This window comes from Heloderma suspectum, chromosome 6 (assembly GCF_057233095.1).
Source record: "Heloderma suspectum isolate Gila_16-S chromosome 6, 16-S_ref, whole genome shotgun sequence".
NCBI classification, from domain to species: Eukaryota; Metazoa; Chordata; class Lepidosauria; order Squamata; family Helodermatidae; genus Heloderma; species Heloderma suspectum.
The window spans coordinates 103618946-103644997 of record NC_139463.1 but is presented as its reverse complement, the minus strand read 5'-3'; the positions used below and the strand labels follow the sequence as shown (position 1 = coordinate 103644997).

The 26052-nt window shown below is 49.7% G+C and overlaps 2 protein-coding genes across 18 annotated transcripts in view; both read right to left on the bottom strand.

Annotated features, from left to right (window-relative positions):
- SRCAP (Snf2 related CREBBP activator protein) overlaps positions 1-17739 on the bottom strand; it is a 48359-nt gene extending 30620 nt beyond the window's left edge. For 2 of the 10 annotated variants that reach the window (XM_084805876.1, XM_084805886.1), the window contains exons 1-11: positions 17441-17739; positions 12180-12253; positions 9578-9822; positions 9059-9301; positions 8725-8910; positions 8192-8332; positions 6714-6930; positions 6157-6443; positions 5757-5847; positions 5548-5637; positions 4757-4912 (exon numbers count right to left, since the gene is read on the bottom strand). In XM_084805876.1, coding sequence (XP_084662002.1) covers positions 4757-4912; positions 5548-5637; positions 5757-5847; positions 6157-6443; positions 6714-6930; positions 8192-8332; positions 8725-8910; positions 9059-9301; positions 9578-9634 — 1468 coding nt within the window. In that variant the 5' untranslated portion in view covers positions 9635-9822; positions 12180-12253; positions 17441-17739. Of the gene's footprint in view, positions 1-4756; positions 4913-5382; positions 5437-5547; positions 5638-5756; positions 5848-6156; positions 6444-6713; positions 6931-8191; positions 8333-8724; positions 8911-9058; positions 9302-9577; positions 9823-12179; positions 12254-17347 lie in introns of those variants that run through there. The other 8 variants (XM_084805878.1, XM_084805881.1, XM_084805880.1 and 5 more) reach the window with 8 other exon arrangements.
- FBRS (fibrosin) overlaps positions 9831-26052 on the bottom strand; it is a 32411-nt gene continuing 16189 nt past the window's right edge. For 4 of the 8 annotated variants that reach the window (XM_084805891.1, XM_084805893.1, XM_084805895.1 and 1 more), the window contains 3 exons: positions 25711-25971; positions 24420-24639; positions 22431-23964 (listed from right to left, as the gene is read on the bottom strand). In XM_084805891.1, the coding sequence (XP_084662017.1) occupies positions 23241-23964; positions 24420-24639; positions 25711-25971 (1205 nt within the window). In that variant the 3' untranslated portion in view covers positions 22431-23240. Of the gene's footprint in view, positions 10968-22430; positions 23965-24419; positions 24640-25710; positions 25972-26052 lie in introns of those variants that run through there. The other 4 variants (XM_084805892.1, XM_084805898.1, XM_084805894.1 and 1 more) reach the window with 2 other exon arrangements.

Here is a 26052-nt window from a genome sequence, read left to right as displayed (position 1 = left end):
TCAAAACTGCATATGAGTCAATTCTGGAGCGATCCCATATTCAACCAGGTGTACCAAACTACAGCCGTTGTTGCAGCCATAAGGCCTAGTACATGTTGGATCTTAAGCACCAAAGAGGCCAAACGAAGGTTTCGCTCCGTTGCCATCGCAGCCAACACCTCTGCTCGATACTGACGGAGGAATACTCTGCAGAGCAGGAGTCCAGCAGTGCCCCAACAAACTGCAGAGTCTGGATAGGCTGTAGGTGTGATTTCTCGAGATTGAGACAATGTTCCAAACTTCAAATGAGACTGCAGATCACATCTACTGACCAAAGAAGGTGGTTCCGTGTTGATGCCACTAACAGCCAATCTTTGATTTATGGGTACACCTCAACACCTTGCAAGCAAAGGTGAGAACAGACCACCATCATGCATTTGGTGAATACTCTCAGGATGGTGGCTAGGCCAAAAGGTAGCACATGGAACTGGTAGGTGTCGGAACCGACTGGAGATAATATTGGTGCAACTTTGCTATGGCAATACAAAAATATGCGTCCTTGAGGTCGATAGAGGCAAACCAATATTCTCAAGAGAGGAGAGGGCAGATGGAAGCCAGAGAAACCATGAGGAACTTCCTGGGTAAAATATACAGATTTAGTTCTCAGAGGCCCAGGATCGGCCACAGCCCTCCGTCTTTCTTCAGTACCATGAGGTGCCTGGAGTAGAACCTATCTCAGAGACACAAACACAGGACAGGCATGATGGTTCCCTTCCTAAGAAGAATACTGACTCTTGGAGAACAGGTGATGGAGCTGTGACTTTCATGGTACCAAGTGGAGGGAGGGTATTGAACTCAATCCTGTAAGCCCCTCCGTACAATGGAAAGAAGCCAGGAGCCCAATGTGATGGAGTGCCAGGTCCGATGATAGGTAGACAGAAGCTCTCCAAAAATGGGAGGACAGGCCGGGAGGTGAAAAGGAAGTAAATCTGAGTCAAAGATGCTGCCTATTCCTATTGCCAAATTTGCAGCAACAACTGCGCAGCTTTGATTTCTAGAAAGACCTTCCTCGATGCCACAGGTTGAGAATGGTGCTGCTGCGATGGCCCTGGTTGTTGGGGTTGATATCTGGTGGTGGAACCTTGGAACCAGCGTCGTTGTCCGGACGGCTGTTGGGATATAAAACCCATACAAAATGCTGTGGTATGGGCCTTTTGGACTGAGTCTAATGCATCATCAGTTTTTGCATTAAACGACCCTTGTCCATCAAAGGGCAAATCTTCAATACGGGCTCTAGTCTCTTGTCAGAGGCTGGCCGACTTCAAACAGGCATGGAGACGCAGGGCAATGGACCAAACCAGTATTTTGAGTCAGTCGACTTGGTGACACGACGGATTTATATGCCCTCTCGACAGCTTCAAAACCTCGGATTAGAAGAGGTGACCTAACTCCTTCTTGTAATCGGGAAGATGGTCTAGGAGATGGCCAACTTTGTCCAATAGTAATAGCTGGTACCCAGATATTGCCACCTGGTAATGTGAGATCTTCAGACTGATAGCTGCAGACGAATATAGTTTCCTCCCAAGTAGGTCTAGGTGTCTGCCGTCTTTGTCAGTTGGGGAGGAATGTGACCCATGAGTCTTGCCTTGCTTCGCCTCTGCAACCATCGACTTTGGGGCCAAGTGGTTAAATAGGTAATCGGTGTTAGACTCTTCTATACGATACATCCCCTCCAAGCCTTTGGATGTTGGTGGCATAGTGGAAGGGGCTTTCCAGGATTGTTTAATGGTGTCAGGGTGGAAACTGAGCCCATAGAGCCCCAGAGCAGTTCTGATTCTGAGGAAGCGCAACAACCCGTGGGAGAGAAGCTCGCTCTTCTCACACAGGCACAGCGGCAGGGAGAGATTCCTCCTGCCTGCATTCCTGAGATAGTGACCCTGGCAGCGAGAGAGTGGGGGATGGGGCCTTGCTAGACGCTTGGCGCAGACAGCAGCGCCAGATGGAGGGCGCCGAGAGGAGGCGCTCTGCTCGCTTGGCACTAAAACAACGGCTGCGTCCTGAGGACCCAAGGGTAAGAGGGAGGACCTCTCCATAGCCCGTAAGTTCAGAGTCTTCCCGCCCTCCTCCTTCAAACGGGGACCAACTGTCTTACCTGGAGCTTAGGCTACTCTGCTAACTACCCCAGTGCAGTTGCTTGCTTAGTTGCTGGTGATTAGCATCTGAAAAAGTCATTAAGTTGTAAATGGAATAAAGCCTTGAAAATAATCCTTTTCGTCTGTGTCTTGAGTTGACTATTGGAGGGGACTGTAAAAGGCAGCAAGGGCGCTCCTGACAAATGGTCTCCTCTAAAGCAGGGAGGAGAGGAATGGCCACAGTCTGAAAGATTCTGCATTCACAGCATCAAAAACTGGATCCTGCACCATGGAGGCTACTTGCTGGGTCTGTAGACCCAAGGCCTGTGCCATTCTCAGAACCTGACTAGAAAACTATCCCAGGTCCTCTGATGGAGAGATGGTGTCACTCGACCGGATAACAGCATCAGGTGAGGAGACAGAGGGCAGGAAGACTGAGACGTGGTGTCAGACTGCTAAACTTCCATACCAGAAAGTGGAGATTCCTCTGGTGGAAACTGACATGGAGCCTGCCTCTCTCTCTCTCCTTGAGAATGAGGAGACGTCCCCAGAGTTAGTTTGTGAAAGCAACTGTAGCGCGGCCAGCAGCTGGGTAGTAGGCAGGGTGGTCTGCAACTGTGCAGCTTGTGGCTGCGGTAGAGCAGGCTGGACAGTCTGCAACCGCGCTGTCTGTAGTTGCAGTCGAACAGACAGTGTGACCAGAGTTGGGGTGTGAAGAGAACCTTCTAGGTTCAGTGGCCTTGACACTGTAGCCAATGGCTGTCATCGGTACCAACTTTCTCCCCAGTAAGGAGGACCATAAAGATCATCACGGTTCTCAACCCAATCCTGGAGTTTCCTGTATCGCAAGTCCCAGGTTGAACGCCTACCCCACTCATAGAATGGAGATCTAGACCTGTCCCTATAACTGATTCGCTTATAAAAACTAGGGACATGACCTCTGTTAAAAGAGGCAACTGAACAGATTGAATCTGGCAATCACAAACGCTAATCATGACCTGTGCCGTAGCCTTCCAGTCGGTAATGACGAGGCAGTAGAATGGGTGGGTCAGCTGTGGATGGATCCCGGATTCCACATTCCAACATCGATACCAGCGGAATAGTTTCCCCTGCCTGGATTGGATTCGCCATACGAATCAATGAAAATAACACTGGCGGAGCAGCAGATACAGTTGTTGATATACGAGCCCATGTTTGACCTTGAGGCGTTGATAGAGCAGCGGGAGATGCAACCAGTACCAAGGGTTGCTGTTGATCCCAAGATGTCAGAATAGAGACGGTTGGAGTCGAGGGACACGCTTCATCCCGAGCTGAAGTGCTGGGAGTCGCAACCAAATGTCGAGGTTGCTGTTGATCCCAAGGTGCTCACACAGTCAGGGAGAGCGTGTGATCCCAAAGGGTGCATCTGATCTCAGTTAAAGTCATCCGACTTTTAGAGGTCTTTTTCTTCTTCTTTTCAGGCTCCAAAAAAGACAGACTAGCCTGTTTTGGAGCTTTAGCCCTTGTGGGTAGCTTCTTAGCCAGTGAGAACATCAGAGACCGACCTGGAGGAGGAGAGTCTTGTGTACTCAGTGGAGTATGATGTTGAGGGGACGATATCCCCAACAATGGAGCAGGCTCCTGCATGATGACGAGGTTGGCTTCTCCGCCACACCTTTTGGCTCCTCGACAGCTTCCAATGCTCATTTCCAGAGAACAGCTTTCAGCTGGTCAGAACGATTTCGCCTTGCCTGTTTCGAAAAGGCTAGGCAATGAGGACAAGCTTTGACAATGTGGCCTCTGGCAAGGCAGACAAGGCACAAGGGCCCACTGGAAGGCGGTAGATTCACCCCATAGCGGCTATACTTCTGAAATGGCGCCCTAAGGACCATATGCCTGTGAGAGTGATTGCGAGACCACGAAAACAAATAGAAAATAAAAATAATGTTAAGTAAAAGACAGAAGTACTTTAATAGGTAAGATAGATAGAAGAAAAACCTCAGCGTCGAAAAACACTTTCAGATTGAACTGAAGGCAAGAGAAGTTCCCAGACAATGCTACCATAATGGAAGTTGAAAGAGAACTGAGGAAATAAGTGGGAACCCACTAGGGACATCTGCACTGGGACGGTGGGAGAAGGGTTCCCACCAAAACTCCTCAGCTACAGAAGTTTCCCCAATCAAGCCTCCGTGCAGGTGCAGAGTCTATATGAATGATGCAGAGAGGCCATGAAGAAGAACAGTGGTTTACAAACTGCTGAGGACAAGTACACCTCCCTATACTAAAAGGCACTCGTTACATGCCCCAACTTCCATCAAGACAACTGCAACACATTAAGGGTACAATCCCATGCATGTCTAGACAGAAAAAATTCCTAAAGGTTCAGCTTTCCTCAGCCAGCCATGCTGGCTGGTGAATGCTGGAAGTTGTAGGCCTTTTTTTCTGTCTAAACATGCACAGGATTGTGCCCTAAATTATACTTGGGGACAAATACTTTTGCAAAAATCAAAGTCTGATTTGAAGATTGGGGCTGGGGGGCGGAGTTGAATGCTTGAGGACAACAGCTCAGAAAAATGCACTCAGCATTTGAGGTGGCAGCAACAGCCATCGCATACAGGTTTCGACTGTGTTTGAACTTTCCAGGAACCCCTCTCTCCTCCATCTACCGGAATGGCTACTGCTGTCCTCTTCCTCCGACTCCTCCTCGTACTCTGAAGTGCTGGGCTCCAAGGCCTCGGATGAGGTGTCTGACTCCTCCATTTCAAAGTCTGAGGCATAGGCACCAGCAAATTTCTGCAGCAGCTCCTCCATGGGCAGCTCACCTATCAGAGGGAAAGAAGGCATCATGTTATGCCCACAGACTCCATTGAGTCTTCTATCCCCAGCCCTAACCACATCCTATTTGTGCTGAAGTGGCCTTCTCATTCTGCAATGCAGTCAGCATAGAAATGACCCAAGTTGTGGGGTGCAACAGAGGGGTTAGTCTTAGCACAAGCTATTGAATCCCAACCTGGGATTGGGTTCAAGTGCTTTCTGTCCTTTCTGAGCCCACCCCTACCTTGCCCAGCAGTTCAAATCAGTCCATTTTTAGACTTCATCTGCAAAAATGCTTTCTTTCCCCATGATTTTGGGAACAGGTGAAAGTGAAAATAGCACCACCAATAGAGGCCCAGCTAAATTCACCAACAAGTAGGATTGATCTACTTAGTCTGATTACAGGCTCCAGGGCTACTGGAGTTACTTCTAGGGGGTACTCCAAGAGATACAGTACTGAGTTGGGGCAGGTGCTTACCCTGGCCCTATGTCCCTTTAAGAGCAGAAATTCTGGGAACGATGGTTCACAGACCTAGCAGACATTTGGAAACACAATTTAGTAATAGAACTAATTGTTTTCAGGGCCCATGGAGTGCAAGTCTTGACTCCCATTTGCCACCCCAGCCACAATCTGCCTCCGAACCTTCCTTGGCGAGGTCATCCAGCTCTTTGCTATGATCCACATCCCCTTCCAGCTTTTCTTCGGCATCTATTGTTTCTTCTTCATCTTCAGCTAGAACAGGAAAGGTGCTCTATATGTTACTGCATGAGAGGATTCCAGTGCTTCCCCACCACCATCCCAAATTCTGGTTAACCGCATTGTTAACCCCAGCCCCAAAAGAATAAGCTCACCCTCCTCTTCATTGGCAGTGAACTCCTCATCCTCTTCATCAGGCTTCCAGGGGTTTTTATCCCTCTGAGTAACAGGCTTTGGTTTCTCCTGCTGAGCATAGAAGGGAAAGAACTTTCAAGGGACAGGCCAAGGTGGAAGGCCTTTAGCACTGCACGGGCAATGTCACAGAAAGCAGGCCAGAAAGGACAGGGCCACAGAATCTGACATGCCCGGCACAGGGAGGAACCAGCTCCAGATGGCAATCAAGACAAGGCTGGTATAGGCACTTGCTGCTAAGTATCTATTGCAGATGCCCCCGAAAATGGGACTTCCAAAGTTGAGTGGCTGAATTTCCTTAGCTGCAGAATCTAAATGCCCAGACTACCCAACTCAAGACTTGCCCATAAACCAATAGCACACCTTTAGGTTCTTAGAGGTCTGTTTTTCTTCAAGTTCGTCTTCCTCTTCACTGTCACCCTCCTCTTCTTCATCATTGTCAGAGCTAGAAGCACAAGGCGACATGCTGAAGGAGTTCTCTAGGATTTGGGGTGGCAGTGACTGCAGCAGTTCCTCTAGGGGCAGTTCACTTTCCTGCTTTAGCAGCTCAATTTCCCGTTGCCGAGTCTCTGAATCATTCCCTTCTTGCTGCTCCTCCACTTCAATTGTCTCCTCATCATCCGACTCCTCATGGGGCTGGAAATCCCCATCTGCCAGAAAAGGAAATGAGGAATCAGATGAAAGCCCATGAGAATGACAAGATCTCCCTTCAAAAGAAACATAAGATTACAATTCCACCCGGGTTTGGTGGGGTCAGGATAGGGAATAGACAAGGGAGGCTTCTCCCTCCAATGAAGTTAACTTCTAACAGAAGTGAAAGTCTGGAGGGTAGAAGACGTGATACCAGTTCTGAGCTAGCCCTGGGTGGGCTGGGGATTCTCGCGTTCAGAGACCAGAGTTGAGATGCCTAGGCTTCTGACCTTCATCCTCAGTGAGGTGACTGGGAGGCGCTGGGCTAGAGGCAGTAGAGCCGGCATGCGAGCCACTGGTCTTGCTGGAAGTTGGAAGGGTCTCATTGAGGCTTTGGGTCAGCAGGTCTGAGTACTTCTCTGTCTGGCCCACTATAAAGTCTAGCTGTAGGTCCAGGGCTTTTTTCCGTTTCTCCTCCAGACGTGACTGTTGCTTGAACTGCACAACCTAAGACAGATGAAGCATTCAAAGATGTCTCAATGGTCATCTGCCTGCAGGATCGACTGCTGCTGGAATTTGCTCTGGAGTTAAGAGACCTGGGTTAAAGCCACTCAAGACCTACTGGGTTTTCTAAGTCCTCAAGAGTACTGCCCATACATTGGCACTCTTAGTTACTATTCAGGCAGTGATTCCAATTTAACATTAAAAATGTAATCATAACAAAAGAGGGTTTTGACATGACACAGAACAACTGGTTGCTGCAGGAGAATATACAGAGTGTGAAGTGCCCAAAGTCGCATATTTCATGGTATGAACCCAAAAGTTTAGAAGGGCTGAAATGGCACTTCTAGCTAAGTAAATCCACCAACAACCAAACTGAAACGGCAAGATACACACACACACACACACAGAGCTCTGGTGCAAAGCTGTACCCCTTCCATCATGAATCCCTTGTATTTTTGATTAGACAGGGTACACCTGGGATGCAGAACTAGTTTTTTTGGGGGGAGGGGGGGAATGACCACTCACCCACCCAGCCCTCCGGAGGCCATATGACATCAGGTGGGTATGGCTATGTCCGTGATGACAGTGGGCATAGCCACGCCCACCTGACATACGTTGATCCCTGGCCCAAGTGCTGGGTGGATCTTCCACCCAGCGCTTGGGCTGGGGACCAGGTTTCACTGTGCACAGGCCTTCCTGATGGAAGAGCAATTGGAACTAGGTCAGCTCTGCCCCGTCTCCGCCTGTGCCACCTCCTTCCAGCAATGGGGGAAAGAAGCTGGGGTGTGCGAAGCAGAACAAGTCAGGACACCTTTGCTTCTGTGACAGAGTAAAGGAGACACAGCTGCTTTGCCTGCCCTGCCTCCCTTCCCCAGTGCTGGAAGGAGGCGGGGAGGGTGAAACATAAAGGGACTCACCCACACAGGGAAGAGCAGTCACTCTCCCCATCATGGGCGAGTCACATCGCCCATCCCTTGCCCCTCTGCTGCTATCTCCAATCAGACCAGAGACAGCAGTAGGGGATGCCCTCTAAGGGGATTCCGCCAAGGGGCGGAACTTGGAACCTAAGCCCTGCCCCCTGGAGGAACCTCGAGAGGCTACATGGGCCAGATTGGGGTGCCCTGTGGGCTGGATTAGACCCGTCAGTTGGAGGTTCTGCACCCCTGGGGTAGACCAAAGATAAAGAGAATACACCCTCAGAAAACTGGCTGGAGGGTTGGGCCTGTATGCTGCTTTCACGATGCAAGATAGGTGCCTCACGTACCTTCTCTACATTGGTCCAGAACTGCTTGACCTCTTTGGCGATGGACGAAGCAATGCGGCGCAGCTTGGCCTGCTCCTCCCGTTTGGCTCGCTCTTCTTTCTGCTTCTGCTCTTCATGGTGCCTGATTACCATGCGCACAACCTGCATGCAACGGAGGAGGGAGGGATACCTCCATGACCACAACTCACCACAGACGTTCAGGATACTATACCATCCTTCTTCAGGATGTGGCTTTTAAGGACGACTAGCTCTAGCTAACTAAACGCTGTGTAGATGGAAAGTTTATGGACATACATTGCATTGCCTGTCTGAAATGGCACAAGCTATTGTAACCTTAAGTGGTACAAAATGGCATGACAATGAAATGTCCTTAAGATAAGCAGAAGCCACCAGTCAGTTAGAAAGTGTGCCATGCTATGGCATTTGCATTTTAGAGGCCAAGAGACTGGAATGTATGGATGAAAACTCGCTGAAGGAGATGGGATAAAGGTTTGGAGGTTGGTGGACAGTTCCACCAAGATGATGGAACTCACCTTCCTTGCAACACCCCTCTTCCAGCGGCGCTCTTGGGCAAAGTCAGCAGACAGCCACTGCATCTCCTCACAAAGATAATCCCAGTGCACTTTGGGCCGAACTGGCTCAGGCACCTTCGATAACCTTTTCAGGGACCAGAATCCTTCCTTCTTCATTTCTGCAATGCGATTCTCAATCTCTGCCTCCTGAAATACAGCATGCCCAAGTTAGGCAGCTCATTACTATCCCCTGCACTGCAGCCTGGAAGTACCCTGTCCACGTTCTGTTAGCCTGGATAGTGGGTGTTAATGCCCAAGGCCAAGAGGGTGGAAAGGGCTGGGGCCATGTGCTTACATGCTTGGCTTGTTCAGCAATCTCTGCATGCGTCTTGTCCCACATGCTTGCTGGGTCAGGGGAGATGTACATTCCAGGCGATACGAGGGCTCTGTTCTGTGTCTTGGGAACATCAAAGCCAAGGTGACTGTCCAGGGAGGAGTTGTGAGTGAGATGTGGGGGTGAGATGCTGCCGCTTGAGGCAGGCGAGCCTGAAGAGGCTGGTGACACCGGGTTGCTGCCTGTCATTCTGTCTGCTGCAGTCTGGTGAATGTGGGGGACAGACCAGAGTAGGTGGTTAGCATGGCAGCCTTAATCTGAGAGTGTTACTACTCTGGGAGCATGTATGGACAGGAGGTGCGAGAACAGCTGCCCTTGTCTTGCCCCCAAAGCTGCTCTTGGCAGCACAACACTCCATACACCTCAGTAAAGCATTCAACAGCCATGGTAACAGCCCTTGCCAAACCACCAATGTTCTGCAGAGCTGTCATCAGGTGTCCCTAACTAAGCCACAGGGACTTGTGCTGGGATTCCCCTCACCTCCAACTCTACCTGTGTGTGCAGTGCACGGTGCTGTCGAGGAGGACTGCTCTGCATTTTAATTCTCTCTTGCTCTTTGCCTCTCGTCCCAATAGCTTCGTCTGTGGTTGTAGTGCTGGCGTCCTGCTCCAGTGCATGCTGGGAACCGGCCTCATTCTGGTCAGCCAGCCACTGGGACGAGCCGTCCAGCTCCTGAGTTCCTTGGCAGCCCAGCCTGCGCTCGGGACTGCCTGTCTCAGAATTAGCTAAGGAGAATCATGCAAAGAAGTCAGTCACATTGCGATCAGAGCCTTAAAAGCTGACACTCTACAATCAAGAACAAGCCAAAAGGGCAATTTTTGGAGGAAGTGAAATTAACCACATCAAAATGAAATTAGTATATTCTATGCCTACTACATCATTGGCCCTTAACACACAATAAAGCAATAAAAAAACCCGAAGATCTAGATAGAGGTGTTCAACTGATCTTGGATGAGGTTGCACTCCCTCTTAAAGAGCAAGTTTACAGTCTGTGGGTTGTCTGGGATTCGGGGCTACCTGTAGAAGCACAGGTGGCTGCGGTAGCCAGGAGTGCCTTTTACCAGCTGAAGCTGGTATGCTAACTGCAACCCTATCTGGATGCCCTCCATTAGCAACAGTTAGATTGGCAGGCATGTGAGAAAGGGTCTTTTCAATGGTAGCCCCTTATTTATGGAATTCCTTCTCTGTCAGATTTTAGATGGACCTGAAAGTCCTTTAATTTCAGTCTGTTTTCAGTTGACGAGTTTTTATTTAATCCATTACGCTGAGCTGATTTTAATTAGTTGGCTTCTTGAATTTGTCCTGTTCTTATTACTAATGTGCTGCTCTACTGATTTTGAATTTAGTTTTAATTGTTGTTTTTAAATTCTGTACACTGCTTTGAGAACTTTTATTTGAAAAGCACGATCAATCAATAAAAAATAAAGGAAAACCATGTACCTTAAAACCAACTAATAACTAAAAAAAGCAAATGTAAAACCATGCAGTTTTTAGTTGATCCAATTTCCTGTCTCTCTACACTTTTGCAAAAAGCAGCTACGAGTGTAAGTACAATTTGAATCGTGACTACAACGGGGCGGGGGGGTTTAATCCCCCCCAGTTTTCCCAATGAAAATCATTCCCCCTCCCCAGAAAGCTGCTATTTGCCCCATTAGGAGAATACAAATGGGATGCTCCTGGCTTGAGGGTGCCCTCAGCTTAGCGCCCTGGCAGGACTCCCTGTAGTAAGCTTACCTGGCAGCCATGCTCCCTCTGATTGGTGATCCCAGTGCTCCTCATTTTAATTTTCCTCAATGCCCTGGAGTGATGTTTTGCTGGAGGCATTGTGGGAAATGAAAACGGCAGCTGCTTGGATGCCTGGTGCTTAGTGCTGGAAAAAATGTAAAGGGAGGGCAGAGGCAAGGGCTGGGATTAGCCCTGAGCCTTGCTAGGATGCTGGGGCCAAGGATGCTGGAGCCAAGGATGCTGTGCAGTGTTGTAGGGCCTGCGTACACATACATTTTCCCTACTGGGTAATAGCAGCTGGGGGTGGGTGGGCGAGAGGAATTTTCACTGGGAAAAGGAGATGTACTTTCCCCCAATCAGTCAAAATAGCAGCTCAAGGGGTGATTTTAATCAAGTAAATGGCACCATAGGAAAAGATTAACTTCCACCATCATGGTCCCAATCAACATATAAAGACTTTAAGAGATGGGAGATCTCAATCACAGATCTCCATCATCTCATATCTTCTGTCCCTTATTTGTCATGAGTGGAGTGCCATACAGTCGTGGCACAGTCCTTATTCAGAGGTCTTACGATCTACAAAAGATAATTCCTCTGGTAAAACCCAGTAGAATGTTTGAGAACCAGTGCCTTACATTAATATATCAAAAACACCACCATTAGGATATCTCTGTCCCAAAGTAAGTTTGTACACAGAGGCACTATTTTTCTGGTGTAGACCAACCTTCTTGGTAACGTTTCAATCAACAAAACTAAAGTGATCATGAATATGGTTTCTACTTGGCATCCCAACACAGGACACAAGATCTGTCTTTTTTTCAAGTTTGCATTTGCAACCTCAATATTTAGAATTCAGCACACACATATACGCTTCTCATTCTTATGAGGGACACAGAACATACAAAAGGCAAACATAAAAACACACCAGATTATAATAACAGTGAACACGAACAAGGGCAAATTAAGATATTGATTAGAAAAGCCTAGGGAGAAGATAGTTCTACTGTTTAGCACTAAAAGCCAAAGTTTTTGCAAATATATATATTTTAGGGGAGCTATGGATGCATGTCAGTTGTAGGACTTGCAAAATGTATGTCCTGCCTTTGGGCTGCAGTAGCTTGTGATTTATACCTCAGCAAGCAAAGTAAATGTAGCATGTGGCCAAGTCAAATCTTATCACATCATAAATTCTAGCCCGTCAATGACCATGGATGTTGGGGCAGAAACATAATCTTGGTAACAAAATGAACCTAACTTTGGCTTCTGGAAAACAGTAAAGAATTTCTATTTCCTCAGTGTTCCTGCACAAACGTCCTTTGGCCAATTCCCCAATGTTATTATTCATTTCCACCTATACCTGTGTGAGCTGAGAACTGCTCTTGCTGTTCAGACTGCACTTCCAGGATTTCGCTTTCCTGGGGAAGACTACTCCTGAAACGAGATGGGACTGTCAGTCTAGGACAGAAGATATCCTTTCTTGTGGTACCTGTGCATCAGTCTGTTTCTGTGGCTGGGATGTCATCAAACTTGCTCCTCCTACCACTGTCTCTCCATGATTGTAACGTAGACAGCATGGGAACAGCCTGACCACGGGTTGCAGTGGAGAGTTTTAATGTAAGCACCAGCTACCAAATCCAGGCCTATGATAAGAGGCAAGAACCTGTTTGGGGTGCTGTTGAGAGAGCCACAAGGAGCCCATCTTTCCCCTTCCCTTGATGGATTCTAAGTTCTCTAGAAGAATGCTTGTTTTACTCACTACCACGAAGTAGTCAGAACCCCACATTTTATCAATATTCATTTCCCAAACTTGTTTTGCCTTATTTTTCACTTCCACTATGCACTCAGAAGTGTCAATATTCTAGCTGTCACTCTCATATCATTGTCCTAGGGTCTCTTTACACAATTCTCTGCAAATTCACTAAATCCTGCAAGCTGGGATTTTGCAACTTAACTTTATTGCTATCGATCCCAATTAATACTCTACGTAGTGCAGCCTCAATATGCTCTAGTTCTTAAAGAACCCAATATCTCCCAACCCATTGTACCCTCCAGTTACCTTGAAACGCTATGACCATGTCCTGACCCTACTAACTCCATGTCCTGCTTCAAGGTATCACTCAGCCCCTGTCCTTCCACTCCCAAGACTGGCGCATTCTCATTCGTCACATGCTGCGCTAGCCTCAGCACCCTCTGTTCCACATGTCCCAGGATGGAATTTGTCTTAATGGTACTAGCCCGAATGCTGTCGGAACTCCCAGTCACCTTCACCCCCTTCACATGCAAACCAACAGGGCCTTCACCCCACATGGCCAGCCTCATTGCATTGTATCTTTTAATTGCAATTCCCATCACACCATCCCGCCAGTCTTTTAATTCTCGCTTCCCTGTCAAGAGGCCAGGACTCCGCCTCTCTGCTGTCAAACCAGGACTCCCTTCTTTCGAGCTTGAGCCGTGTCCTGCTACCGAGAGTTGAGATGCTGCCTTTCCTGATCCCAACACTTCCTTCAGCCAGTGCACGTCCTCCGGCTTGCTTGCCAGCCCAAACACCTGTCTTCCCATTCCGGGCTGTGGGAGTTCAGGACTTGGTCCTGCTGATTTTGGTGCTCCCTGACCTACCACCATCATGTCAATTCGTTCTTTTATTCCTGCCCGCAGTGACCTTAAAGCAAGCCCATGTCCTGGCCCCATCCCGGCTGTCCAGCCAGAATCTGGTCGTGATGCTGTATAATCTCGTGTCAGTGGCCTACCGAGCCAGGCCAATGGCACTTCTTCTAGATGTTGCCTTGCTAAGTCACTGATGTTACTTTCCAGTGTTTCCAATTCCTTAAATTCCTGTTCCTGCTTGGGTGGTTCTGCCAGCCCCTCATCAAACACCTTTTCTGTCTCCTCAAATACAGGCACCTGCTGAACCTTCACTGTCCTGTTCTCTGCGTCTGAGAAACATGACATCCCTTCCTGACCAATTCTGTAGCCCATGAGGACCACTCCTTCACCCACCTTAACCTTTGTCCCAAAACGCCCCAGTTCCGCTGATCGGGTCCCCCTCTGTTCTACCTTCCCCACTTCCAATTTCTTACGTTCCTGTGTTGTCGATCCCCTTTGCTCAGCCTGTGCCGTTAAACTAGTCACAACCAAACCAGGAGCTACATGCTTCAGCACCCCATGCCTCACTCCTGCTGACTGTGTTGCCCCACGCTGTGCTACCAGTACTGGCCCTTGCCGCAGTCCTGCCAACCCTGAAATTATTTTCCCCTTTACTCTGTGACTTTGCTCTGGACTTGGTGTGGCCGTGCGTTGGGACCAAAGTGATGACACTGCTGAGGAACCTGATCTACCAAATTCATCAGCCACCCTCAGGCTTGTTCCTGCTAACTCTGATCTTATTTGATCTCGGCCAAAACTGAAATCAGGTGTTGCCCAGCCTACTCGGGCCATTATCGCAGCTTCTTTTTGACCCAATCTGGATATCCCCTCATCAAAATCCACCCCTGCTATCTCACGACTTTCTCCTGCCAATTTCTCATCTAGTTCTGGACTCCAAACTAATGCCTTTTCCCAAGAGGGTACCTTTCTTTCCACAGCATCCTGCTGATCCTGACTCAATACCTTCTCATCTACATCACCAATGTCCGCTGCCTGGTCCATATATGGTTCCAGCCATACCTTACTTTCACCCTGATCCACTGCTGATGCCACCTTTTCCTCTCCAGTTTCCTCCACAGCCATCACTTCAGCTGATCCCAACTCCTTGCCTTCTCCCTGATCAAGTCCTACTAGCTCTTTTGCCTCCCTCTGTTCAGGTCCTGTTAATGCTTCAACTTTCTCCTGACTCATTCCTAATTTCATCTCCCCTTCTGTCGCCTCCTCCTGACTTTGGACAGGTGTTTCCTGAAGACCTCTTCCAGGCGTGTCTTCTTGTGTTCCTGCTACTCTTTCTAGTGGCCCCGCTAACTCGTCTGCTTCCCCCTGACCTAGTGCCAGTGCTGCATCTCCCTCAACTTTACCATGATCCACTGCTAGTGCCATATCCTCCTTTCCAGTCCCCACCTTAGTTGCCTCCACCCATTCTTCAGCCTCCCCAGCAACCTTTGCTAATGTCTCAGCTCTCTCTGCAGTTGCCACCTCCTCCAATATTAGTGCCACATACTCCTTAATCTTGCTCTGACTCACCCCAATCAAATTCTCAATCTCCCCCTGATCTACTACTAATACCACACCTCCCTCTTCAGTCGCCTTCTCTGCCTCCCTCTGATCTGCTCCTGGTGCCTTCCCAGTTTCCCCTTGATCCAGTGCTGATGCCACATCCTCCTTTTCAGTCTCCTCAATCTCTCCCTGACTTGTCCCAATCAAATGCTCAGCCATCTCCTTAAGCACTGCTGCATCTTGCTCTGCAGTCTCCCCCTTTGCCTCCCTCAGATCTTCTGGCACTTCCTCAGCTTCTCCATGATCCACCACTGGTGGTGCCTTCTCTTTTCCAGTCATCTGCTCCATCTCTCCCTGACTTGCCCCTACCAAGTCTTCAGTCTCCTGCTGACCCACTGCTGATGCCACATCTCCCTCTGCAGTAACACTCACTGCCTCCCTCTGATCCACTCCAAGAATTTCCTTACCCTGAACTTCTCCAGATGTCACATCTCCCCTTCCAATTACTTCCTGGAGTCCCTCCTTATCTGATCCAACCAACGCTTCAACCTCCCCAAGATCCAAGGCTGATTTCCCAAGTTCCTCTTCAGGCAACATCTCAATTTCCTCCTCACCTAGTCCTACCAACTCCTCAGTCTCCCTCTGAACCGCTACTGATGCTGCATCTCCCTCTAGAGTCGCCTCTTCTAACTCTCTCTTGGCTGCACCTAGCACCTCCTCAGCTTTTCCCTGGTTCACTGCTGGTGCCTCATCCAACTCCTCTCCAGTTACTTCCAGGGCCTCCCCTTGGCCCATTCCTAATAACTCCTCCACCTCTCCCTGATTCTCTGCTGATTCCATAGCGTTCTTTTCGCTTCCTCTCTCTGTCTCACTCTGATCCGATCCTGGCACCTCTTCAGCCTCCTCACTTCCCAATACATCTTCTCTAGCAGTCATCTCCTCAACCTCCTCCTCCTCCAGCCCAATTAATGTGTGTTGATCATCTCCATTTTCACTTCCTTCTTGGACATCTGCATGATCTTCTTCCACCAACTCCTCCTCGTCCCTGAGATCTGGTCCTGCCAACTCCACAGCCTCCCTCTCATCCATTTCTAGAATGATTCCACTCTCTCCAACTGTCTCTTTTTCCACACGTTCCTTTGTCTCCCACTGATCTATTCCTTCTTCAGTCTCCCCCTCATCTGGAGTCATAAATACATTTGTCTCCTCCTGATCTAGTTCCCCCAACTCCTCAGCTTCCTCCTTCACCCCACTGCTCTTGAGCTCCTCAAGACATGGTCTCCCTGACTCTGACTCTTCTGCTTTCCAGGGACCTGGTACTGCCATTTCCTCAGTCTCTTCCCCACCCATTCCTAATACCATCTCTCCTTCCATCTGCTCCTCAACCACCCCCTGATCCAGTTCTGCCAAATCCCCCAGTGTCTCCTGACCTGGTCCAACCACCTCCCCAGCAGTCCCTGGAAGTAATCCTGATGTCTTCGCCCCCACCTCAGTCATGGGTCTTTCCACCATGCTCCCTTGATTCATCTCTTCATCTCCCTTGCTATCAGCCTGAGCATCAACATGTCCCCCTTCAGACTCCATGATCATATTACCCTTTCACTTCTGACCTTCTGTTTCGTTCAGAACTCTCTACACCACTTGATGACACTAAGTAAATAAAATCCTTCCTCCCCATCCAGTACCAGCTTTTTTCAACGATTACCCCAAACCACCCTAACCCTAATGCCCTCTGTGATCCAAATGCCTTGATTCCCCAATGCCCTGTACCAGCCCCAGATACCCTACTGCTCTTTGAACATGCAACCCTTTCCCAGCCCCCGACGCCCTCTGACCCCTCATTCCTTAAACCTTGCAGTCCTGTCTTTCTGCACGCTGACCCTAAGAGATCGCCCTTTGACACCTTGCTTCTTTCTTTTTCAGCGCAAGTTCGAGGTCCTTAGATTTCCCCTCCCCCCTCGCTTTAACCCCTTTGTCACCTTCCCCTCCCACCTTCCCCCTTGACCCCGCCCCGGCTCCCCAAACCCCGCCCACCCAGGCGCCCGTCCCTCCCCTCCCTAGCCCTGTCCCCTCAGGTTCCCCCGCTCGCCCCTCCCCCACGCACTGAGGAGAAGGCGGCAGTTGGTTGGTCGCTTTCGTGGCGCGCGCAAGAAAGACAAGGTGACGGGGGAGGGGAGAAGAGAACGGCGGTGGCTGAAGTAATAGGCCGGCACTGCGAGCGGCCGTTGGCTGAATAAGCGCGTGCACTCTCCCATTGGCTACCGTTCCTTCGCCTCCCGCCCCTACCACTCTCCATTAGCGCGCCCTCTATTGGTAGGGGTGGGAAATGACCAATGGGAGCGGGGGAAAGAGAGCACACGCGCGCTCTTATCGGTTCCTCACTTTTCCCTCCCGACTCGAAGCAGAGTCTCGCACCTCTCCAAGGAGGGGGGTGTGAGCGACAGGAGTAGAGCCCCGGCCGGTCCGCCATCTTACCTGGGTGGGAGGGGGGAGGAGTGAGGAGGGAGGGGAGGCGCCTCCTGCCCCGCCTCCTCCTACCGCCGCCTCAGCCCCAGCGCCGCCGCCTCGGCCGGATAGAATCCGCTGCCATCCGTAGCCCCCAGAATGCCCCCGCCCGGCTTCTCCCGTTGCGTAGCCCCCGCCGGTGCTGCTCGGCACGTCGCCAACCCCTCCCACCCGGCAACTGATCCCTAACCAGGCCCCGCCGAGCCAGACCCGACCCGCCGCGGCAAAATGGCGGCCGCCACCACCAAGCGCCAGGGCCAGCCCCCTCCCTCCTCCCGCTGCTCCCTCCGCCCGCCGGCCTCGGCACACAAATCTCGCGAGAGCTAAGGCAACGCGAGGGAGGGAAGGACGGGGAGGGGGGCGAGGGAGGGAAAGAAACTCAAACCCAATGTGACTCACGAAATGAAGGGTGATGGGATCCCAATGAGGGGCAGTGCCAGAGGGGTTGCGGGAAACGCAGCTTATTTTTTCCATAACATAACAAGAACGGGACGCTTAACCCGCGAGGAGAAAGGCCGTCGTGAGCGAGAAGCATCTTGGGAAACGGAGTCCTAGGGAATGCTGGGAGCTGGAGTCTCCCCCCCCCCCCCCGAACTCTCTCATTAACCCCGGGGGGAGAGGACTGGAGTTCTCTGCGCCGGGATATTGTTCTGACCTTTCGCTGGGCGGGCTGGCGGGACCATTCGAATTCACTGAATATATTGTTACTACTTTGTGCTTATGAATGAAAAAAAATCTCCCGTTCACGTTTTGTTCAAAAATATCTCACATGGGTCTCGCAAATATTTCCGAAGTTTACAGTCACGAAAGTTTCCGTTATTTGTAAGTCAAAAGTGTTTTGAATATACATGGGTAGAAAAGCTCTCTATAAACGTTTTTTAAAGCAGCGGCTAAATTCGAGTTGTGCATTGTGTGTTCAAAAGCTTGTGTGTTCCTACAGCAAGAGAGATTGGTATGAAAGACACCTTTCCTATTTTGTCTGCCATTTCACCCTTATCCGGCAAAGAGTATATTATAACAAATTTGTTAGTTTCACGATGCTACAAACGCTGAAAACGTAACTTTGCAAAGGTGATGCCCGCCCAAAGACAGCTAGATGGTGTGCTGACCACACACCTCTTAGCTTCCTGTGCCATAAAGCTATACAGATTGCAGCCGTGTTCAACGGCACATAATGTATTTTCAACAAGAAACACAACTAAAAATTGGCCCTTTGGTTGATTCTGAATGTTCTGGCGTGATTTCAAATATTAAAGTATGTGGTCACAATGTAAGACAGGTGCCCACTGAAATCAGGCTTAAGAGTGGTTCTTGGGTTGCAGTCAAGCGTATGTACACTTTTTTAAAAAGGCATTTATATGTCTTTAAATGAGTGAATGTATGATCCTGCCCTCCAGTGAGTCAGACTATTGGTTTGTCTATTATTGTTTCCCAACCTGACAGATTCCAGACATCTTGGACTACAACTCCCATAATCTTCAGCCAACATGCCCCCCCATCCCCTCAAACTGGGACTTTTTTCTTTCAGATGTTTATATAAATTATTTGCACCATAAAAAGAAAAAAGCTGCAAATATTTCACAAACATCCAGTTCTGAAAGAATTCACATCAAATAGAGACAAGATAGCAAACAACCACTTTTGAGAATGTATTAGGGCAAGTATCACAGAGGACAATTATCAAGGATTTATAAGATTGTTTCCACTATGCAGCAAGGAAATCTGAGTATATTTATTTAAATGGCCAGAAATGGGGGGGGGGGCTATGGAGTTCTTAATGGATATTCAGTTTAGGGAGAATTCTTTAAAGGTAATGTTCTTTTGAGATCATGTGCTCCTGAATTAAAGACAATATATAGCTTGGTCTGCAACCCTATACCTACTTATTTGGGAGTAAGCCCCAATGAACTCAATAGGATTTACTTTTGAGTCGATATATATAATATTGCACTGTTAGCAACTTTGGGATGCTGGTGTTGCATTCAGATCGCAAAGCATTAGAAGAGTCCTAATTTACTTACTGTAGGAGACGGGCTATGAAATGCTTTGAAAACATAAATTGTGCTAAAAATCAGTCATTACAAATAGCTATGGGAAAATAAGGACTATTCTTTTGGACGGTTGGAAACCATTTCTGATCTACTCTACTGGAACTGTTTATGTCATATGAAGGGGAACCCCAAGAAATATTAAATATTATACTGAGTTTCACTTTGATGTGTTCTGATAATTTTGTGCCACTCATGTATTTGAGATCATGTATTTGGTTTTCTGCATTTCAAAGTCTTTTTAAAAAATATTTGTAACATTGTTACTAATAGCATTAAAATAATAATAAACTACTGATAAAAAAAGAAAACTGGGAGTTAAGGTCCCAATAGTTATTGTATGGAAAATTGCAAGATTCAAGACTACATGGAAACTCTTGCCACTTGATCAGTCTCATGTGAGAAAGTGCAGACAGTGGTGAGTGAATGACACGGGAAAGGGATTCTTCTAATTTTCCATGTTCCAAGACTGAGCCTGGCCCAAGCTGAACCTGACAGCTGGGCCATTAAAAAAATTAGTCTCGTCTAGGGCCTTTGGCTATTTGCCTCTTGTTTGTGCAAAACTGATCCCTGCATCACCTAGTACTTTGAATATGCCTAAGCCTTCCAGGTTTCTGGCTTAGCAGTGGTAAAAAGCTCATTCTTCCTAAAGAAGCCAGGGGGTGGAGAGAGATTTTGCCTCCAGTCCAGTGGCTACAGTTTCTTCTGCTTGTTGGTTCTACTGGGAAAGCACCCAGCATCAGGCCTACTGTCCAGCAGGTGGGTACAAAGCAAAGGATGCTCATAGGTAAAAAGCTTTCCATTCTGCCCCATCCCTCATCCCAACCTGTAACATGGAGGCAAATTTGCTGCAACAGTGACATTTTGTGGAAAAAAATGAGTGTAAAGCAGTCAATATGTTATGAATATAATCCAGACCATGCAACAGAGGATGTTGAATCTCCTCCTGCCAGTGTGCTGAATCCCATGCCGCAGCAGCTTTTGGGAATCACATTCCAGTGGCAGGTGGGATCAAAAATGCCAGCACATTTTAGCCTACAGCAATTACTGCCTCTAGTAACTAAGGCTTGTGAGAGGCATTTCAGCCTTTTAGGAGGGGAGGAAAACTGCACAAAAGCCAGGAAACCACCAACAGTCAGGGGCAAGGGGGTGGGGCCCTCTGGAAGACCCTAGCCTGAAGTTCTGCACCCCTACCATAAAAGATCTGATGGCATTTCTGCTTTTTGAAAGGCTCATGATGGGCGATATATGGTGAGATATCCCTTTTCCCTTGTGTTGTGTCTTTTGAGCTTGTAAGCCTGCATGCAGGGGCTGTCTTGTTTTATTGATTGCATGTAAGCCTTTCCATGAGCCTTTTTGGCTGAGGAGCAGGATAAAAATACTATAAATGGGATGTGGTGTTTGAAGTGGGCATTGAGAGAAATAAACATGCAGCCTGCCAGCAGTACTAGCCTGGCTCATTCCTGGCTTTCATGTCACTTCATCAGTTGCTCCCCCCTCCCCAGTTTACCCTCCCCAAAATAGCCTAGGATATAAGCAGGGGGAGTACAGAGGGTGGTGAGGGCATGGAGCACAACTCCACACAGCCACAGATCTCTGGGATGGAGACAGCCATGGGATTTGCTTGAAAGTAACCATTCCACACTGACTGCCCTGTTCTACAGTGCACCAATATGTTGATTAAAGCTAGAGGACCAGGAGATGATTGGCCCTTATGAACACTTTCTCAGCCTAGGAGGCGGTTATGGCAGCTACAGATCTGAAAGCAAATCATAGGTAGGGTTCCCTTGGGATAAGCAGCCCTATATAGGCACACTCGCCCCACAACTGGGAAAATGGTGCAGTCTTTGCCTCTTTATTGCCACAAAAGCAGACATCCTCCGAACCTAGGAGTTGTGACTGTTGCTCTGACCCAGAATAACATCTAGTTCAGCATTCAACAGTGGCTAGCAAACTGAGGTAGCCCAGTCTGGAGTGGGGAAACCTCTGGCTATGACTAGTACTGGCTATCTGTAGACGAGTCTTCAATATATTTAGTCTTGGGGCACTGCATTCAACAGACCAGCCAACTGCCATGTGGGCTGAGAATTATGGGACTTCAGTCCAACATATCTGGAGGGAACTAGGTTGGGGAAGGCTGCTGTAGACTATACAGGGGAGAGGCATGAAGACATGCTTTGCTTGTCAACTCCAAGAAAGACCCCCAAGTCCCATCCCACAAAGTCCTGCCCATCAAGTGTCTCTTTTGAATGCACATCTATCTCTATTGGGTTTGATGATCTCTTGGGGCAAGACTCTACCAGACGAGTCTTCTGAGCTGCAGTTCTATGGCTTGCTCTAAAAGGATGAAGATGGGAGGCAGCCACATGCAGTGTTTTTTCTTAGTTTGCCCCTAAGGCAAGGGGAGGGAAAGGAGGTTTTGATTTTTCCTTTGAATAGCCTTTCCCAATCTGATGCACTCCAGATGTCTTGATCTGCAACTCCCAGTGGCAGAGCTGGCTAGGGCTGATGGTATTTGTAGTCCAAGGCATCTGGCACGTGTGAGGCTGAGGGGGGGGGGGGCTGCCTTAGAACCACTGCTGATTCTGTCTTAATGCCAGAAATTTTCGCCTCCCTCTCTTGCCCCCAAATTGCAGCCCTACTTAGAAACATAATTGCAATGCTTGGTGAATGCTTCCAGGACCATGAGGGAATCTACATCAGAATAGTATATTCTTTGACTCCATGACTTACTCATTTTCTCCTCTTCAAAAATAAAGAAGATACTCCAGGGCACTGGCTTCCCCTTCCCAGAACTCAATCTCTAAGGAAGTAGGAGTCTTACACCACCCGGAGTCTTACATCTTCTGCCCTCCTCTCCCCAGGCCACCCCCACACACACACACACATGCACACACACAGAGCAAGGAATCCAGAAGCACCAGTTTGGGGTTTAATTAACCAATCTGGGGAAGAAAAGGGCATTGGACAAGTGCATTGCACCCCACCCTCCTTTGTTGCACCTCTCCGATCAATTACAGAAGGAGGAAAAGGGACGGGAGGTGGGCAGGGAGCAGATACAGGAATAGAAAAGAGCAGTACAGTAAAAACAAGGGGAGGTGTGGGGGGAGGGCAGGAGAAGAGAGAGAAGTCACTTTTAAAATCACATCTCAAACCTTTTATAAATGTACAAAAACCTTTTCCCCACCTGCCTGGGGCAGAATATATAAATATTTACACTGCCTGGTGGGGGAGGTGCCCCAACATAGTCCTCCCCTTTCCCCTGAAAGCAGCTTTCCCATCAATCCATAGCTAGAGGAGAACAGCCCCCTCCCAGCGTCCAGTTTCAGCCCAGCGGGAATACTGGAAGCAGACACCAAACCCTCCGGCAATCCCCACAGAGGCAGGAAGAGGCATCATTGTAGAAATTGGGGACACAGACCGAGGTGACCCCAACACCTGGATTCCTGCCCCCCCCCCCGCAAAAAAAAAGGCCCCATCATCTTAAGCCCCAACCTGAGCCAGGACTGAAGGGGACTCAAGTCCTTCTGGGGTGGTGGCAGTGGCAGGCCCCTAACTCAGGCTAAGGTGGCAGGAGGGCCACTCTTCCACACACACCCTAATGTGAAAGGGGGCCTAGATAGCTGCCCAGGGCTCCCACTGATGCTGTCCATCAGTCCAGTAGAGATGGGAAGCCCCTCGGTCTAGGCGCTCAAGTTCCAGGGCCCCTCACTGCAGCACCATTATCTGGAGTCCCGGTCCTTGTAGGCGGCTGCCAGTTCTCGGATGTCTGGGGCCCGCCGAGGGGAACAGGGCCGAGTGTTTGAAGCTGGGATGAGTGGTGGTGGGGCACTCAGTAGTCCCACAGCAGCAGCCGAGGGGGTGGCTTTTGACAGCAGCCCATTTTGGTGGCGGGGATAGGCCATGAGGCCAGGGTGGGGTGGGGGCGCCAGGCCATACAACCGGGCCCGTTCGTAGTCCTCGGCAGCAGCCGGCGATGGGGTCTCCAGGTAGCGGGGCAGGCGCTGAAGTGGGTGCAGCTCCAGGCCCCGGTGGTATGGCTCACGCCAAGCTTCAAGCGCGGCATAGGAGGCCGCTGAGGGTGGGGCAGCCACCAAGTACGGGGAGACACTTCCGCCAGTCCCGGCCTGGGGCCTCTCAAACACAGCTAGAGTCCCCAAGGGGTGGGAGACATGCAGGGTGCTGTGGTAGGGAGCCCCCGTGCGCAGCGCCCCCTCAAAGCCCGTCAGCTCGGGCTCCTCCTTCACCTTGACTTCCTTCTTCAGGGGCAGATCTGGATATGGTGAGCGGGAGGTGTGGCCGGAACTTGCCGGGCTTCCATAGCGGTGCTCACGCTCCACTGGCACATGGGGCCGACCAGAGGGCTCTTCGAGGGCCAGGGCTGGGTTCTTTGGGGTGGGAGTAGCTGGAGAGGCACGCAGGGGATGGCGTGAGAAGAGTGCGTCTCTGAAACACACACAGAAAATTCAGAGATCAGCTTTTTCCAGCCTAGCCTGGCCTGGCCTTTAATAATTTACCGGCAGCTGCCCATGTCTTCCCCATCCAAGCCTACTCTGTGCTGTACTGCACTAACCTGGCCCAATCTCCTCCCAAGTCCACCCCTTGCTCCCCACCCACACCTAAACAGCCACAGCAGAGTCCTCCCCGCTCTCAAGGAGAGGTCTTCTCTCTTCTTCAGCCCACTTCAATCACCCTCCCTGTATTCTGTCTGATCCCCAGTGCAGCCACGCAGCATTCCCCTCCCTCTCTCCCCAAACCTAAGTCTATCCAGTCTTCTATCCCAACAGCCTTGAAAGTCACCCCTTTGTTCAAACGTAAACCTAGCAAGATGTCCCAGATGCTCTTGCATTTCAGAAAGCTCTTCTATCAGCTCTATGGCCTGTCCCTCCTTTGCCTCTCACCTGTCCTTTTCGTCCTTGATCACTGGCCCTTCTGGCTTCTCGCTCTCCTTGTCATGCTGGGTGCCTCCACGGTCAGTCCCATCACCAGTGCCACCTTTGGGCCAGGCTGGGGCAGTGGGGAAGGAAGGGGGTGTGCGGTGTAGGCGGTTCCATGCCTCGTGGGGGCTAGGGAAGCCTGGAGCTCCGGGGCTGTCCTTCTGCCCAAAGACAGCGCTCGAGTCTGGGAGGGAAAGCAGGAATCAGACCCGGCATGTTAGCAGCACAGCGGCCCCCCCAACCTCTGGAACAGTGGGGTACATAATCAAAAGCCCTAGGCACCAGGAGTTGCCCAGCCAGCAAATATGGAAGCAACTTGGTTCCCACACTGGAGTAAGAGCCCTAGTAGACAGCACACCATGGTGAAAAGCCCCAAACTAAGAACTCATGTATACAAGTATTTAGAAAAAGGCCACGGTACAGTCCTCTTGAACTGTACCACTTCAAAATGCTGCTTGTGGTGAATGGAGGAGGAGGGAGGACATCACATGTTTGAATGATCCCTCACAGCAAAAACGTTTGGCACAGAGGAAACTAGCATAAAAGGGAGAAGGGTTCTAACCTAGGCTTCTCCTTTGTATGCTACGTGCAGAGAACTTGCCTCTATTTCCTGCCCTCGCTGCCCATACCATTTCCAGTGGGTTGAATCCTGGGAGGACTTTACCATTTGCTTTTTCTGAAAGTGGAGATCAGTCCCAACAAACTCAAGACTGCAATGGAGGTGCAAGGTCTTATCTGAGCCTTGAAAGGACAGCCAAATAAATAGGAGAACAAGTGGCAGGAAAGGTCTGGAAGCTGTGGCTCCAGCAATGGGGAAAATCCCAAGGCTCAGCCTCTAAGAGAGGGTGGGATCCAGGACTTTTGGATTTTCCCTCCAGCTCTGGGGAGGAAGCAAGGAGTAGTGTGTCAATTAAGAAGAGTGAAAAACTAGAACTCCTGAGTTTCTTTCTCCAGTTGATGGTAAAGGGTTAGGGGGCTCGGATGGGAAATCAGCCTTGCTGGGTTACTTCTCCAGCTGAAATAGTGAGGTGCAGTGGGTAGAGGAAAATGGTGGGATTCTGGAGCCTGGGACTCTATCCCCACCTATCAAATGGGCATGTCATCCTTCATCACTTGCTTACCTGGGCTAGAAGCATCTGCGGAAACCACCTTCCTGCCCCCATTAATAATAGCTTCTCTGGGAAACCCCAAGGAATACCTTCCTGCCCACATTCAATGATAGCTTCTTAGACCCCTTTCCCCCAATAATACTCACTGAAGGACGGATTGCCCAGGCCCCCAAAAGCCCCATTGGAGAGTGCTGCCAGGGAGGCAAAGCTGGGGGGCCTGCCAAAGGGATCTGGAAAAGAGGCGAGTAGAGGGGTGAGCAATCGTGCGGATGCTTCGGGCTCGTGTCCCATTTGCTCCGTCACTCTGGTGTGCCAGCTCTTACCAATGTGGGGGCTGGGGCTCAGGAAGGAGCCGTGAGGGGTGCTGGCAGGACCAAAAGAGGAGCCACTGCCTGGGTGGACGACACCTGCAAGACAGAGGGGGTGGCAGGGGAGAAGAGTTAAAGGTCAAGAGTCCTGCTAGAGGGAAGAAAGGGATGTACCGCATA